Raw genomic sequence first — 16,817 nt, forward strand, 5'->3', positions numbered from 1 at the left:
TTCCAGATTGGACCTGATTTTAACTAAGATTTATATCTTTTAGACTCCATGATTGTAAGCGTGTGGCTAGAGTAAGTGAGTTTTATTTGATGACTTAAACTATGTACTGATTATTGCTAAGCTTTTATTAAATGTATATTTTACTAGAACAAAGAGAAATATTGGATGTACAATTTATATTTTGTTTGGAAAACCACACCTGTTGATGAAATGTTGGAAAGTAAATAAATTCATTAAAGTACCTAAGCAAAAAAAAAAAAAAAACATTTCAGGTTTATTTCATGTAAAAATGTTTAAGTTAGAAAGTATTGTGTTGATGGAAATAAAAAAAAATGGCATTGACATTTTTGGTGAAAGAACAGAAAATTTTATTTATTGAACCAAAAATCAGCCTGACCCACTAAATTAAATTGACGAGAAAGAACTTAAACCAATACATTTATAGTGGCCGTGTTTATGGCAATTAGATATTGTGGCTAAAAATAAATTTAAAAAAAACCTAAATCTGTTAAATCATAACCCAGTTAAGGTTTCTACGCACAGAATTCTTTGGTTTGACGTTGAACACCGACGTGATCTATCAGTAACTACAGGTACAACTTAATTTGTGCATATTACTCATTTTAATGTTTTACACATGCCTCAAACTAAAGAAAAACGATGCTCATCATTTGCTAAGAGAAGCATAAAAAGTAGACAAACATCAAATATACTTTTTCTTTACAGTACTCTGTTCAAGCAAGATTTACAGAAACATCTGGTTGTGTAACAAATACATCATTTACTTCCATTTTCAGCTCATTGAGATATAAATCAGTTCATTTTACAGAAAGTACATTCAATTTAAAAAGGGGTTCAAAGCCGTTTGACAGTTTCACACAGTAAATTGGATTCGAGTCACATTCCAGAGCACACAGCTTGTTTTATTTATTTTTTTTCAATGAACATTTAAAATATAAATTATTTCTTGTCCTGTCACACCAATACATTTTATTTTTATACAGAAAACAAAGCTGAAAAGGAAGATTTTTACCGCCTGTGAGGGAAAATAAAAATAAAAAGGCTCCAGTTTGATCTAAAAAAAATAGTTTCATTTGCTAATTTTATAATTCTGGAGAAATCTAAATTGAGAATGGAAATTTTCTTCATCCCATATTAAAAAAAAATTAACTCTACATGTCTAAAACATTGAGGATTTTTTTCAAAGGTGATTTTTTTTTCTTCAGCTTGTATTCTTATCCTGTTGATTATTCAAAACAAAATAATCATTAAATGCAGTCACTGCTGTTTTGACCCCTGGACCTTTAGAGATTGGGGTTTGAAACTGGACCTGCTTTTAAGCTCTGACATGCTTTTAAAAAATATGTTTACAGACAAAAGATTACAGACTGCTTCAAAGAATAAATTTAGTGTACAATAATTCAGACAAGAGCTGACATTTTGAAACCGAGGTGAATAAAATACTGAAAAAAAAGTGATGTACCAAAAAGAAGCTAAGTTCAGAAAAGTTAAATATTTAACATGTAAAATGTCCAGAATGGGACAAAAAAAAAAAGTCTGAAAACCTATACCTTTGAGTCTGGAATTTTGCAATGGAAAATGTATAGAAACTCAGTTTTAATACGTCACAAAAATGTAAACAAATCATCTACAGTTAAGTTACTAAACTCAGAACAAGTTTTGGAAAATGATTTTCAGAAACTGAACACAATTCAAACCACTTCGGTGATTCTTAGCACAAGATTTTAGAGCGCGCTTCTTGATGAATCGCCTCAGTCACCTTAAAAATGACTCGAAACAAAAATTTCATCAGTAATATTAAATGTCAAGTGAAATTGCTTTCATGATCACAGCAGGATTGAGTTAATACAACAGTCACAGTTTTCTACAGGCACGTGATTAATGTGAATGAGTCAAAGCAGGGAAACGGGAGGTTAAAAATCAGATCAGTATCCTGATGAAACGGAAAGTAAGCAGCAGATCCTGAGAATCAGAGGGTTAAGGCTTTTCTCGAACAGTCAGAAACATTAAACTGTTTTACAAGCTTCAAATGAACAATCTTTGGTTGAATTAGTGCATAGATGCAGGGGCCCGGATATGAATGACAGATTCAAAAAAGGCACTTACAGATTTTCTTAAAATGAACCATTTGCTTTCCGTTACTCATTCTAGGTGGTCTTCCCTGCGTTTCTTGCGATAATAAAAGCCATCCCGTGAGTTCTGAAGTGTGTGTTGAGATCTGTCGCTTTTTCAAAGTGTCTACCGCACACCTTGCAGGCCAGCGCTCCGTCGTCATCCTTCCCCTGACCCGCCAGAGGCTGACCGGAGGGCGAAGCAGGCTCGGAGCCGTTCAGGGAGCTCCTGTCGTCGTGGTTCTTGGCGTTTCCAGCAGAGGGCGACGGAGACACGACGGGGCTCTGCTGGCTGTCGCTGAAAGCATCTTTGACCTTGTGGATGATGAAGCGATGGCGGGACAGGGAGGACGGGGATGTGAAGCAGGCGCCACACTGCAGACACTGCAGGCCGCCGCCCTCCGTCCCGCCTCGCCTGTGCTGGCTGATGTGCTCCAGGAACCTCGGCTTGTCCTCCGTGGTGAAGCCGCAGGGAGCGCAGCTGAACCCGGACTCGGGCTGGACGTACGGCGCAGCGGTCGATCGCACCTTCTTCGCTGAACTCGCTCTGTCCGTCGCCTCTGCGTCGTGCTCCGTCTTCACTCGACGTCTCCTGCGGGTCGCCAAGCCGCTGTCGTGCTCCGAAGAGCTTTCGGCTTCGTCGGCCCCCTGCGTGCAGAGCAGACACAAATATTCAAGTGTTTTCCATCCGGCTCGTCTCCAGCTTCGGCTTCCTGTTGGAGGTTCAGCAGTGAAAGCAGCTCACCAAGAGCGAGTCCTGTCCCGGGCTGGTCATGCTGTGTCTCATCTGGATGTGCCGCTCCAACATCGACCTGCTGCTGAACGCTTTCTTACTCTCAGAACAATATCTAAAAAATAACACAAACTTAGTGTTTATAGAAAAAAAAAAGCTTTTATTATGGTATAATATATTTTTTAAAAAGTTAATGTTGCCGTTTTGGTAAACTTTACAATCATTGCACTTCATTTTTATTATTGTAAACTTTAAAGTAGCTCTCACTGTGTTGGAACTAGAATGTAAAAATAAAAAAATAAAAAAAAAACTGTATATGATGATGATTTTAAATCTGCAAAGTTTGTGATGACAATATTAGTTGCACATCTTGAGCAGTCAATCCATGTCAGCTGTGGCGACCGACAGCAGTGAGAGGCTGAATCATCACATTAGTAAGCAAACCCAGCCTACGGCACCGGGAATACAATCATTTATTTTCAAACACTGCCTAGCTATATCAGTTTTCCACACATCAGTGTTGAAATGATGAGAATACAGTAGTAAAAAAAAATGTCCAGGCCTAATTGGAGCTCAAAATGTGCCACTTATCAAAATAAAATTGTACTTAGAGGCATTTCAATGTTTAATTTCAATTGCTGAAATGAATTCATTTTTTGACGAGTTTCTAATCTGATGATGCCGATTCTGAAAAATCTAAGATCTGTACACTAGCTTGTCATTTTCCACCACTGGCATGGAAAATTAAATATTAAATAAGCAAGAGATTTGGACCGAATAAACTCACTGGCAGCGGAAGCTGCGGTTCATGACTTTGTGTTTGTCTCTGATGTGGCGCCTCATGCTGGACGTGGTGGTGAAGGAGCTCTCACATTTGTTGCAGGGAAACTTCTTCAGAAACTAAGACATCATAGAAAATAATAAGCATACATCAGCTCATTTCTATTTTTGCCTAATCATTTCTAGTGCAAGCCTTCAGAGATGCGTCCCCTGACCTTGCCGTGCTGCTCGCCCATATGAGAAATGTATTCCTCCCGCTCTGTGAACTGGGTGTTGCACGAGCGACATTTCCACACTGTAGGCGCTTTCATCCTTTCGGGCTTCACTTTCTCCTTCCCCATCCATTCCTCCTCTGAGCTCTCGGGTTTTCCAGCTAAATGCGAGACGGCCGCTGGAGGTGAAGGCAGCTCTTCCTTCAACGTGGGAGCCTTGTGGGTCTGAAGCAGAGAAAGAGCCAAACATAAACCATCAGACAAAGGCTGGGGAAGAGTTTTGTGAGGTTACCTTAATGCGCACGGACATGTACCTTGAAATGATCCAGCAGGGAATTCCTCTGAGAAAACAGCTTGGTGCATTCAGGGCATTTGAACACATGCACCTTCTGATTGGCCAAGTGAGTGTCGAAGTGGGTGTACAGCAGCGGCTTGTGAGTGAAAACTGTGTCACACATGACGCATTTATAAATCAGCCTGTAAGGAGTCAGAAAACAGTCAGGAAACTGAAACGAACACGATTTGTTTAGAGAGCAGGTGAACATGAATGAACAGCGTTTACATGGCCTTTGCGTCCGTGAGGTCTGAATGCTGAGCTGAGATGTGGTTCTGGATGCTGGGGGCAGATTTGAAGGCCATGGGGCAGCTGGGGCATTTATGGAACATGTCGCAATGAGCCTGCTGGATGTGAGACTTCACAGAGTTCAGCCCCCCAAACACCACCAGGCAACTGGAACATCTGCACCGAGCAACGGGAACAGACTGAGAAACATGACTGGTGCAGAGGATTTTTTTATCAACACCACCACCCACAGTAAAGAAAGCGAATCCTTACACCTCCACTGGGACAAAAACAACTTTATGGGGGTTTAGAAGCACAGAAGTGCTTGCTTTTAATGCACCTGTAGCCGATGCGGCGGGAAAAGTGCAAGCAGCTCTCCTGCAGGTGCTTTTGAAGCAGCTGCTGCTTGGCGGTGCCGCCGCACTCTGGGCAGACGTGCGGCGAGGAGCCTTGGTGGATTCGCTGATGGGCTGCGGCGCTGCAGCTGTTGGGCAGGAGCATGGGAGGAGAGCACTCTGTGCAAGACTACAGGGAGCAGGAAGGACATAAATAAGAAATGGGTGAAAACTACGTATTTGACATAAAAATGCTCACATTCCTGTAGATTATAACTTGAGGCCAACATACTCATTTTAAAACGCTGGGTCGGTTTAAAGCTTCCAAATGCCCTTTTACACTTTCTGTCACACTAAAACTGCAAACATGCTTTAAACACTGCGATGAAACTGAAATGCAGCTTTTTACCAAGGAGTTTCTAAAGGCTGAACTTCTGAGTGATGAAGAGGAGAGCGCAAGCTGACGAGCAAAATGAAAGTGAGACTGAGAAAGTCTCACTGTTCAATTTTTGACACAGAAAAAGGTTTCTCTGGAGACGGTAGTGAGCAGGAGCAAGATGTATTCAATGGCTACTGCATTTTGCCCATACATATTTCATTAATAGTAAAAAAAATAATAATAATCTGTGTAAATATTTCATGTTTCAACATTAAAACCTGTGGCTTATAAACACGTGCAGCCTATTTATGTGCAACTTTTTTTTTCCAGTTAGTGGGTGCAGCTTATATTGCTTCCTTTTTACATTTCAACCATTCAACTTTTTCCATGTTCTGCTCATTTAATACATTCCCCCTATGTCTTTTGGTATGGACATATGCTGCTGTATATATAATATATTCAGCTTTTTGTGATCATCTTTGGCGTCACTGAAATGAATCAGACATCCCATAAATTGTGAAAAAATTATGCTACAAATTGTGCGCTCTTTCACAGCTACTTCCACGTACTTTCATCTAGAAACACCGTTAAAACTTCAAAATCTAGTCATATCCTTTGCCTACTTCTGCTTATTTCAGCTTTTTAATATATTTTACAGATTTCATAAAATTCCTCTTTGTGTTTTTGCTCTCATTTTGTTCAGTCTTCAGATAAAAAAGAAACACTGTCCCACTTGCTCCGAGGGTTCCCAATATAACCTTTTTAACTCACTCTCCAACGCCAATTCCGACCAACAACTTACTCCAGTCTAACGCCAACAACACAGAAGTGATTGTTTTTGGTTTCAACCATCTTATTACCTTCACTCTTGTTTATAAAAGTCCACATAAGTAAAACTTACAGTGCTTTTAGCCGGTTTGACCTCTTGGAAATGGTCAGAAACCTCCTCTTTGCTGCCAAACTGAGTCTGACACTCAGGGCATTTATTATTTGTGTACACCAACATATCCGTTTCTTTCTTGGATGGTGCAGCGTGATGTGCTGGCTTTAGAGCGACCTGGCCTAAAAAAAAAAATAAAAAAAAAAAAAAGAAAAGACATAAAAGATCACAAAACCAGACTTGATGACATGAAGACAATCCAGTCATCTCTTTAAGGAGACAGCAGACATAATCCTCCTCTCACCCCCTGCTGCAGCTGCAGGTTCAGGATGGCTGATCATCTGCTCCACAGGTACAGGCTTCATGACCAGATGTGAGCACTGCATGATCAGGCCTTTCTCTTTGTGCTCTCGGGCGTGCAAAAGCAAGCTGCACTTGTTGAAGAAGGCCAGCCGCTTGGCGCAGTGATTGCACGTCACCTCGATCCGGAGCGAGCGCCTGTCGTAGTGCTGCGCCAAGCTGTGCTCCAGGGCGAAGGCGTCGCCGCACTCCAGACACCGGTAACCCTGCGGGGAAGCAAGCAGACGGGAAAACTGAACATCTGATCTGGAATAAGACATTTTTCCCCATATTAAATCTTACAATATGCTCCTACTAAGTTGATTTTACATGAGCATAATATGATGTATTGTTCCACTGGCTGGTTACTTCGCCTATAACTAGTACTTTTTCATCAATGTTAAAGAATTACTTGTTTAAATCAAGAAGAAAAGTTACTTCTAAGTTAGTTTTGTCTTGTTTCAAGTGTACTAAGATATTTGCACTAGAAACTAGACCAAAAATACTCGGTACAAGTTGGTGTTTTTGCATTTTCGAGGGAAAAAAGCTACTGCGCGTTAAAAATCAATGTCGACTTCAAAGAACAATATTGAGAAATACAAGCCCGTAGCTTTAAATCTCCCGATAAAAAAAAAAAAAGTGTTACAAATGACTAAAAACAGCAACATTTCTTTATAAATGAACTCTGCCGCTGGTGTAGCGGTGCAGGCTCACCTGTGATGGGAGGGAAATGCCCCACTCTGCTGGTACTGGGGAGCTCAGGTCTGGTTTATAACTGGGCAGAAGGTTTTTGTTATTGAGGATTTTGTTGAAGGCTTCCACCAGGTTGGTCTGGCTCTTGGAAATGATCGCTCCCGTGCTGTTGACTATAGAGGCCGGCCTGCTGCTGGTTTGAGGCGCCAGAGGTGCCGGCAGGGCGATCCCACTGTTGAGAGTTTTCTTACCGAGGCTGCGGAGGTTGATTGCACCTGGGTTGGCCCTGGAGGAGGAGGAGGAGGAGGAAGAGACGGACGGCAGTGTTGCAGTCTTAGTGATGCTGACTGCTGTAGGAGACACTCGGGGCTTTTTCTCCTTCACTGTAATGACGCTTTCTGCTGTTGCCACTGTAGTCAAGTCCGACTGCTGTTGCAGCTCCTTTTTGGACTTTGCGGCTTGGCCTTCTGGAGACGGTTTTGAGCTCTCGGCGTCTTTCGTGGAGGCTTTTGCGATTCGTTTAGGAGCCAGATTAGTCACGGTTCTTGTGATGCTGCCCGTTGGCATTTTAATTTTTACTTTGAGAGGTCTGGGTGGGGAGGATGGCGTCTCTGTGTGCTCGCTACCGGCATGGCAATTCTCGTTTGATTTTTCTCCATCTGCTGCCATCTTTTCACCCAGATCTTCAGTTTCCTGAGATCTGTCCTCCTCTCGCTGCTCTGCTTCAGCAGGCGGATCTTTTTCCAGGAGTTTCTCCTGATTTGGATCTGGGCCTGGTATCGAACCAAAATCAGAGCTGCTGTTCCTGTTGAACAGGAGCCCGGTCTCGCTGGGTGGCGGACTCTCGGGCGAGTCCCTCTCATCGATCACATGCTCTGGGTATTTCTCCTCCTTCAGTGCCGCTGAGTTTGTGTCGACGGCAAAGAGGGCCTGGGGTTGTGGAGCTGTGGTGGAAGAGCTAGGTTTCAAAGGCTGTGCCTCTTCCTCTTTTGGGGATTTAGGTTTTGCAGAAAGACTGGGAGGCTGCGGAAAAACAGGAGATGTGTCCTCATACGCCAGAGGACGATCCGAAAGGAGTTTTTCTCGCCGTTTGCGTTTTGGAGGGGAGAACATCATCGATTCTGGGCTCTCCTGAATCACCAGCGGGCTTCCGAAGTCCGGATCGGACTCATCTTCATCTGTGTCCGCATCACATTTGGTTTCATCAGTCATGCTTCCGTTTTGTTGCAAAGGAGGCGACAAAGGATTAGCATGTTTTTCCTGCTGAGGTGAGCAAGGGATTAACGAAGGGGGGGAGCGAGGAGATGATCGGGTGGTACCAGCTGGTGTTGAAGACTCTGGGTACAGAAGGGGCGACAAACTGTTAATAACATCAGCGGGGGGTCCGGCTCCTTCATCGCCCTCATTATCACTCAGCGGGGGGCTGAAAGGAGGAGGCTCGGACCAGGGTTGTGCACTGGCCTGTCCCCGATTGATGGCTTGAGCTTCCTCAAAGCCATTGGTAATCTGAGGCTCCATGGCAGCGCTGGCGGGCAATTTGGGCTCCAACTCTGAAGTGAAATCCTCTAACTTGACTGGAACCTGAGAGGTTAAGGCACTGCTCGGTGAATTATCAGCTTTATCCCTTGCAGACCTGTCTTCCTCCTCCAGAGACTCAGACCGAACCGTGTTCTTCACTATGACGCTGACCACAGGCGGCTCAGAGCTGGGGAAGCACGAAGAAGTCCCACTCTTGCTTCCCCCAGGTGCACTAGTAGCCCCTCCATCCCGCTGCTCGGCTGGGTTTGACTGAATGGCCTCTTGTGCGTCAATGTCAGGGATGTCGAAAGCCGCAAGCAAGTCATCAAAATCAGGGGTCTTCATGTCCCCCATCGCCAAGCCCCGAAACCTGCAGAAGTAGCAGCTGAGTCAGTGGTAGCAGCGTGAACTCGGCTAACAGTTGCGAGTTAATGCCGAGTTACAACCGAGCAGCTGGTGAATTAAAACAATTGTATTGCCAAAACAGGCTGTGCATTCTGTGCATGCATGTATTTGATGTATGTAAAACAAAGACAATGAATAACAGTTAAAGGTCAGACAGTAACAGAGCTTTCAAACTTTATCTGCAACAAGTTGGAGCTAGCAGCTAGCAGCGTTAGCCGCTAACTGTTAGCATCCCTCGCTAGCGCCCACGGAGCTGTTAGAACGCCTTAATTTAACAAATAAGACAGTCAGGTAATTACGGCCTCGTTTAATCACATCAAATGCGCGCTGTGCTTTCCTTCATCACCAAACAGATAAATAATTTTGCTACCTGACGGTTAGCGAAGTTGGTTCCTGACTTTTCCTGTTGGTCCCGTCAGTTTTCCGTCAAAAACTCTGCGACAGTCGACTTTCAGCAGCAGCAGCAGGTTAACAGTCTGAGCACAAACAGACTGTTAACCTGTCTGTTAACAGTCTGTTTAGCGTTCATCTTTGAACGCTAAACCAAACATCATCATTTTAGTATTTAGTTTACTTTTTTCTATATATGGAAATAGATCAGCAAATACAAAATATTACACAAAGGAAGTATTATATATTTTATCGATGTTGTCCTAAAGTTGCACACTGCACTGTACACCATATGGTTGATTTTAATTGGGTCAAATATGTAAATGATTCATATAGATTATTGTTATATATTGAAGAAAGTAATGAGAACACTTTTTTATTTCTACTTACTTTACGTTGTGCAGTTTGATTTGACTGTGTTCAAAATAAGCAACAATCATAGCAATAATAATAGAGCATTTGATTATTAATAATCTAGTACTGGGTTGTTAGTAGTAGTATGCAGTAATAATTTAATAGCAATAAAATATTAGTAGTATGTAATTATCAGTATTCTGTACCTATTGCAATATGTCGTTTCCACATATTCGTATAAAACAGTTTTTAACTAAAAAAAAAAAAAAAAGGTTTTATCACTAAGCCATTCCACTACATGTCATATTTTAAAAATGGAAAAAGCTCAATTCTAAAGCAAAATCAAAAGTTTTTGCCATGTCACTTGTGAAATGTTACAGGAGCAATAAGTTTCACATATCAGTACTATTCTTTGCAGACAGGATTTTATCAATATACAAACCTGCAGTTATTTCTACAATTCTTTTTGTTTATAATTGTAAAAAAAAAAATTGAAACTCGCACACCATGTGTTTAATCCAAGATTTATGTTGATCATTTCCTATACGCAAATCAAAGTGATATAGAATTATGGATTGTATACATCATTAATAAATGCTCTATTTTTATCATTTAATTGACCTACAGGTTTAAGCCTGGTTGCATTGTACAGCAGACACATATCAAGTTCTGCATGCAAAGAATGTCAGCAGGATGAACTTTTACCCCTCTTACCACATCTGAAGTGTATGTTAATCAAGATGCTAAAACTCACAAAGACTCCAATTAAGATTATATTACAATGGTGGAAAAGAGAAAGGAAAATATGTTAGTCAATATTGTCCTTATAATTTTCATGTTCTGTCAGTCTTATCTGTACAAGTATTAATCTTAAATCATTCCCAGAGTTTCTCCAGGATCTTCCTAATTTTGTCTCTTTCAGTGATGACGTTAACCTTTTGTGGGATGTTCTTCACCATGTTCGACATCTTTAGTCCAATACGTCCACCGCCCTTCCTCTGACGATGTCCAAACATGTCTAAAACATTAGCTTCTCCAGGGACAATAAATGCAATTCTCCCTTCAAGCTACCTGGAATGTTATTTTAAATCCTTTAACTCAAATCCAATGTTTTTCTTCTTTTCCCCTCTCACTGGAATTGATACTAAGAAGTCTATGTAAATGTATGATGAAAATCATTAACAGAAAAAGTTTGCTTTAGCAAATATGTCATTAAAGTATCCAAGAGGTCTTCAAACACTGTTCTGTAGATTTATTGAAGAAATGTGTGTATGTTAATGAGGAGATACGTTACAAAAATGAAAAAGGGGTTAAAATCAGCCCAAAAACAAAAGCCGAAGACTGTTTACATTCTATACAGAGGGGAAAAATAAAAATTATGCTGGGTTTAAATGTAATGTTACAGTGAAGACATGCAGAGCAACTCTCATAAGTCTCATTTATCACACAGTATCATAATCTCTTCTCTCTAAAATGCTCATTTCTTTTTCTCCTCGTCCTTCTTGGTGTCAGACTTGGAGCCCGTTTGGGAAGCCAGCGAGCCCATGGCGTTCCGGATGGCCTCATTGTTGGGGTCGACCCCGGGGAGGTTCTCTAAAACACTCTGCAGGAACTCCGGATCCTGCATTACATCATAGTCCTCTTCATCCTGCAGAGAGACACAACAAGCTTTTAACCACATGTTTTAAAAGCTTTGAACAGACGAAATACCCAATACCTAAACCAGCCGCTGCTGACCTTTGCCTCACTGGAATCTATGTCGGCGCCCGTGTCCATCTCCTCGCCAACAAACTCTGCAGGGTGGAAAAAAGAAAGATTGTGCAAAACAAAAAGGGAATGCTATTAGCAGATGGACATTTAGACTTGGTCAGAATGACCTAAAATTAACTGAAAATAGTTTTGTAAATGGAGCAGAAATGTACAGTTTGAATCAGAAATGTCAACCTGCTTATCGTGGGCATGAATGCCAAGCAAATATAGGTCTTTTATAGATTTCTAACCTTTTTTTTGTTTTAGAGTTGAATGTGTAGCCAGGACTCCAAACTAATAAACAAGTTCTACCAATTTCGATAAAAAGAGCTGTTAAATATCAAACAAGAATTGCATCAGAAGCTTCGTGATGATTATGAAAAATTTGTGGTTATTTTACAAATGGAAGAGAGGCTGAAAAACAAACAAAAGGACACTTTTTTATTTTATTATTATTTTTTTTAACAAAAATTGATATTCCTGAACCTGCTCCAGCTCCCTGCATGGACATCTGCAGAGCATAGGCGATCTGTTCCTCCTCCGTCATGCGGCTGAAGTCTGGCAGAGCAGGTGCAACCGAGTCTGCATGCGAGACCGACATCTTCAACAGGGCGTCCTCCGACTCTGGAGCAGACAGGAAAATATGCAGCGTTGCTTGCACCCTCGCGTTTGTCTGTTGCGCTCAGTGAAAATGAGCCGAAATCGGCATCTTTGATTCGATCGATGTTACGTGACTTTTCTCACCGTCTGCTACAGGGGAGGAAATGTTGGCTTCAGCCGCTGATGCAACAGCAGCTCTGCGAGCTTCATCCTCCTGTCTTTGTCTCTGTTCCTCCATGGAAACGCGAAGAGCCTGCAAGAGTCAAGACACTTTAAAAACGGCTGATTATCAATTAAAGAAAAAAAAGAAAAAGTTTCGCTAGATTTTGTAAGTTGTCTCCTACTAAAGCCAGCTCTGGGTCTGCACTGGGATCCACTCCAAACTCAAAGTCACTGGCACCGAGACCCAACACAGCGCCTCCTTCCCCTGCCAGGATGGGCGAGGAGAGCAGGGCATCTGCCAGACTGGGACCTGGAGGTACTGTGACCAGGTGGGAGCCAGCGCCCTCTTTGCCATTAAGTGTGTTGATGAAAGCCGTCAGCTTCTCTGTGTTCATCTCCTGCAGAGGACAGGATGGTTCAGAAAGAGCCACTGGTCCAAACGGGGCCCAACAGCATGAAGCAGAGCGTCTGAAGCTTTAAATTTACCTCCTCGCCAAAGTTAATGATGTCCACATTGACTTTCTCTTTCTTCAGACGCTTTGCCATTTTGACCAACTGCAAGAAAAGCCACTTTAGTTTGAGTGAATGTTTAAGCCTCATTAAACAGCTGCTCAACGATGAACTTCTGAGCAAATCTACACCAATTGTGTAGCTCCCAGGTTTTTTTTGGTTCCTTAGTCAATCTAGCAATGATAAAACACATTCAGGACATATTCAAAGCCCACCATGCTTCTTTAGGCGTCACTATTTATCATAAAATTCTTTTCACCAACTTATCTACTTTCTTTAAGCCACTGGCATAAATAGTGCATCTGAGGCCTTAAACATCTACTAACACATGAATATGGAGAGTTGATGCCAGGACTTAACTCACTTCTTTTTCATTGTCCTCCACTGGGCTGCCCACAAATGCAATAATGCGCATCTTGTGGTTTTTGCCCTGCCTGTGCTTCAGCGCCAGCTGCACAGAGAAAGAAGCCACATCAACAAAACAGAAAAAACACATGAAGAGACTAATTCATGTTTTTGAAAAAGAAGATGTTATAGAAGAAACAATCGCAAGAAATTTTTACTGTGGAAATCCTGAAATGTCCCAAAGAGTGATGCACTGAACCAGTTTTACCTTTAATGGCCCAGTTAATTACTGAAAAAACAAGAATGTTTTCTTGCTTATTAAATCCAACAAACTTACAAAAGAAAAACAAAAAACATTCCACTTTTCTCTACATGTACCTCAGTCGACAGCAGGTTCCTTAATGCTCTTTGAGTTTGATTGCTATCAGTTAAACATTGAGATGCATTGGTGTATAAAATACAAATTCCTTCATTTTCTATTGGATTCAAAACTACAACCTCTACAAAAAAAAAGTCAGCAGCACATTTTTCTCCTTTGTCAATATTTGTTGCATTTAATTGTTGGATTGTATCAATATTTATACAAATGAGTTTGTATACATTACAGATATTACTGAGAAAATCTGATGAGAGTCCAATAAAAATTGTATCTGTATCAAGAAGGAAAAACCTGATTGTAGAATCTCCAGTAATTAACAGGGAAAAAAAGACAAATGTCCTAAATAAAAGACCTGCTGTGCATTAGGAGAGGAGATGCAGCAATGAATCAAATAACTCTTTAGTAAAAAAGCCATTTTATTTCTTATATCGACGTTAAACTATTCTGCGTGTATTGATTTTATTGCACTAGAATAACATGCTATACCTTACTGGTTCCTAGAGAAACACCGTTCAATAAACCAGTTCCAGACTCACATGTGCCACCCTGATGCCAGTGCAGAAACTAATGTTTCCTCGAGGCTGCACCGCATGCAGCTTGGACAGTATCCTCCCTGTGTCTGGAGTCAGGGTGGTCAGCACTTCACAGTTGCTGTACGGGGGGACAGAACAGCGGCTTTGTTAGGTAACGTTTTAAATGTCAGTGCACAAAGTAAAGCACAGTCCCCCTTACTTTGCCATGGTGATGAGGCCCACGTTATTTTCTGGGTTACTGCGGGTCTTGGAGTGACAAACGATATTAACTGCATCCTGCTGAGCCTGCAGCCTGGTGGGCAGAAAGTCTCCATTTCGCATGTACTCACTGTTGTCCACACTGGGTGGGGGGAAAAAAAAGGTAGGTAAAACCATGGACCTTTTTGGAGAAATTGTTTAAATGATACAGATTAGATGAGTAATGGCTACAAACTAATAAGACATGGATAAGTAACACAAAAAAACAAGAAAAATTGTCATTAACACCTCTTAGTAAAGTGTGAAGGGAAAAATGAAGAGACTGTTTTTGGCTGTAGTGTTTCCAACTAATGATTTATTCAAGAGATGTTCCCATTTGATGTTTTGATGATGGCAAAATACTGTTTATACTGTTTAAAATCAAACATAAGCGATCATGCTTCATGTAGGTTTGGATGTGATGAGAAATAATTGAAATTAATTTAATATATATCTGATAATTCCTGCTTTCTTCGTGGCCTTTAAATCAGAAACTCTTTGCTTAGGATTTTTCTTTCCATTTTGTTTAAAGTAGATCTATTTGTTTTTTCTAAGTGTTTCTGACTTTTCCAACCTGATCCAGCACTGTTGACTCCTTTCAGTTCAGTGGAGTAGTGGCTCTTCTTCAGGTTCTAACTTAAGAAACTAATGACTTCCTCAGCAACTATTTGACAAAAGAAGCTATTTTAGTCATTTCCATGTGAAATTTAGTTTATTTGGAATTTATTCATGTCTCAAGGACATCAGTGAGGGTGGAGAACTCGATGATCGGTAAGCTGTGAACTGAGGATGTCATTCAACGATGGAAGGAGACTGCCATCCTGGGGAAAATCTACTCCAGGGGTATTTGAGGGAAGGGTCCAACTGATTGTTGAACTTCATGGCACTACTAGCCAGGGCGCAGTGAAGCAGATCTTACCCTCACTGAACTGCTGAGGGGGTCATAGCAGTACGCCAAAAAAAAAAAAAGTCTGACCATGTCACCGTGAGACTCCATTTCAGTTTCTTCTTTAATGGACAGGAATAAGTCTCTATTGAGGAATCATTAGCTCATAAATCTTCTGCAAAAATCACAAAAGCCTACTGGGGATTTCAATATTTTAGGGCGAGTTGCTCGAACAAGCAAATCGATGTAAAGAAACCAGATTCAAACGTGCTATTCTTGATATTTTGTATTTATGCAACAAATGTTCTAAAAAATATTAACTGTTTGATTTAGTTATGAGTCTTTATTTAATACGGCATACACGTTCCGTTCAAAATATAAATAACATGTCTGTTTGGCAGAGTTAAAGGTAGAAACTCGTCCTTAGAACAATGACAGCGGCTTTTTGGTTTTGTTAGCTAGCTAAAGCTAAACCGTTTCAAAGAAGCATTTTCCTTCACCGACGGAAACAACCTGAACTGTTCAGTTAGGTTATAAAATCACCAGGTGACAACAATATAGACATAAAGATTTTTACCAAACAAGGGACTTGTAAAAAGGCTATATTTGAAATAAAAACGGTAAGCTACTAGTTGTGGCTAAGAGTGACTCAGTGGAGACATAAAACCCAAAACAAAGCGCGTAAACGAGACATTTCTGCGTAACACAAACATTTACGTAAATTATAAACGCGATTTCTTATGCTATAACCTCTTCCAAACTTAGCTAGCAACCAAATTTTTGAATTTATAAACATATTTCAAATTTCTTACCAGACCATAGTACTTTCAAGCACCATCTTGAAGCCGTCTACGTCTCATACGTCAACGTGAAGGCTCCTGGGTAATGAAGTCTCTAACATATTAAACTAAATTCTATCCCTAGAGAGAGACAGCATATCATAAAATACATTTATTCCCAAGCTGATTAACCATCAATGAAACATTCATAAAATAACAGCTTGATTATATTTTACTTTCACAGCAACAACAAACGTTACTTGCATAAAACTCGACATATCTCTGCTGTCTGCAATCTGTTAAAAACTTTTATGAAATCAGAACAGCTAAAGACAAAGACATCTATGAGATCTGAAAGAGATGCTGCTGCAGGCACCTTGTATGATAAAATCAGTGAAAGATGTGAATCAGAAACTGAACTGTTCATAGTTCATGAGTTATTTATGGTTTTCCAACATCTTTAATGAAAGTAAGCAAGTCTGGCTAATAGAGTATAATTAAATGGTGTGGCTCCCTCGTTGAAAAAGGCCACAATCCTGGCTTATTCAGGATTACTTGTATTTGTAATGTTCTTATTAGTAGTAATTTACAGTTATAGTTAGGTGAATCAGACAGCTGCCTTGGTGCTAATTTAGAACTTACATCATATAATGGAAATAGCTCCAGGAAATGCAAAAAAAAAAAAAAAAGAAAAAAGCTGTGCTTATTTTATTGATCAGATGAACTGCAGAATCAATAAATTGAGGCTAACAAGTTGACTACTGGACATATTGGAATGTGAACAGTATTTCTACTAAAGTAAACTACACGTTCTGTTTATTGCATGTAGCTTTTCTGTACCAAAAACCACTTCCCGAGTGTTTATGCTAACATAATAAATTTAAAACATTTGCATTTCAATTTTAAATGTCAGTTGCATTTAAGA

The 16,817-nt window shown here is 40.7% G+C and overlaps 2 protein-coding genes across 2 annotated transcripts; both read right to left on the reverse strand.

Annotated features, from left to right (window-relative positions):
* Positions 1-1,055: 1,055 nt before the first annotated feature.
* Positions 1,056-9,454, reverse strand: LOC106937892 (zinc finger protein 687-like). The gene is made up of 11 exons (XM_015019628.1): positions 9,339-9,454; positions 7,067-8,933; positions 6,318-6,579; positions 6,035-6,195; positions 4,760-4,944; positions 4,420-4,596; positions 4,172-4,334; positions 3,861-4,082; positions 3,653-3,765; positions 2,878-2,980; positions 1,056-2,780 (listed from the first exon to the last, which is right to left on the reverse strand). Exons 2-11 carry the CDS (start codon positions 8,915-8,917, stop codon positions 2,169-2,171), a joined length of 3,849 nt encoding a protein of 1,282 aa, XP_014875114.1. The 5' UTR covers positions 8,918-8,933; positions 9,339-9,454; the 3' UTR covers positions 1,056-2,168.
* Positions 9,455-10,949: 1,495 nt separating this feature from the next.
* LOC106937893 (26S proteasome non-ATPase regulatory subunit 4-like) lies at positions 10,950-16,030 on the reverse strand. Its single transcript, XM_015019629.1, has 10 exons — positions 15,926-16,030; positions 14,190-14,330; positions 13,994-14,108; positions 13,098-13,184; positions 12,710-12,778; positions 12,406-12,621; positions 12,206-12,314; positions 11,948-12,085; positions 11,450-11,505; positions 10,950-11,360 (listed from the first exon to the last, which is right to left on the reverse strand). The coding sequence occupies exons 1-10, from the start codon at positions 15,949-15,951 to the stop codon at positions 11,190-11,192; spliced, it is 1,128 nt and encodes a 375-aa protein (XP_014875115.1). The 5' UTR covers positions 15,952-16,030; the 3' UTR covers positions 10,950-11,189.
* Between the last annotated feature and the right edge of the window lie 787 nt (positions 16,031-16,817).

The sequence above is a fragment of the Poecilia latipinna genome, unplaced genomic scaffold (assembly GCF_001443285.1).
Source record: "Poecilia latipinna isolate Pla-1442-1.1 unplaced genomic scaffold, P_latipinna-1.0 Scaffold2460, whole genome shotgun sequence".
Taxonomy (NCBI): Eukaryota; Metazoa; Chordata; class Actinopteri; order Cyprinodontiformes; family Poeciliidae; genus Poecilia; species Poecilia latipinna.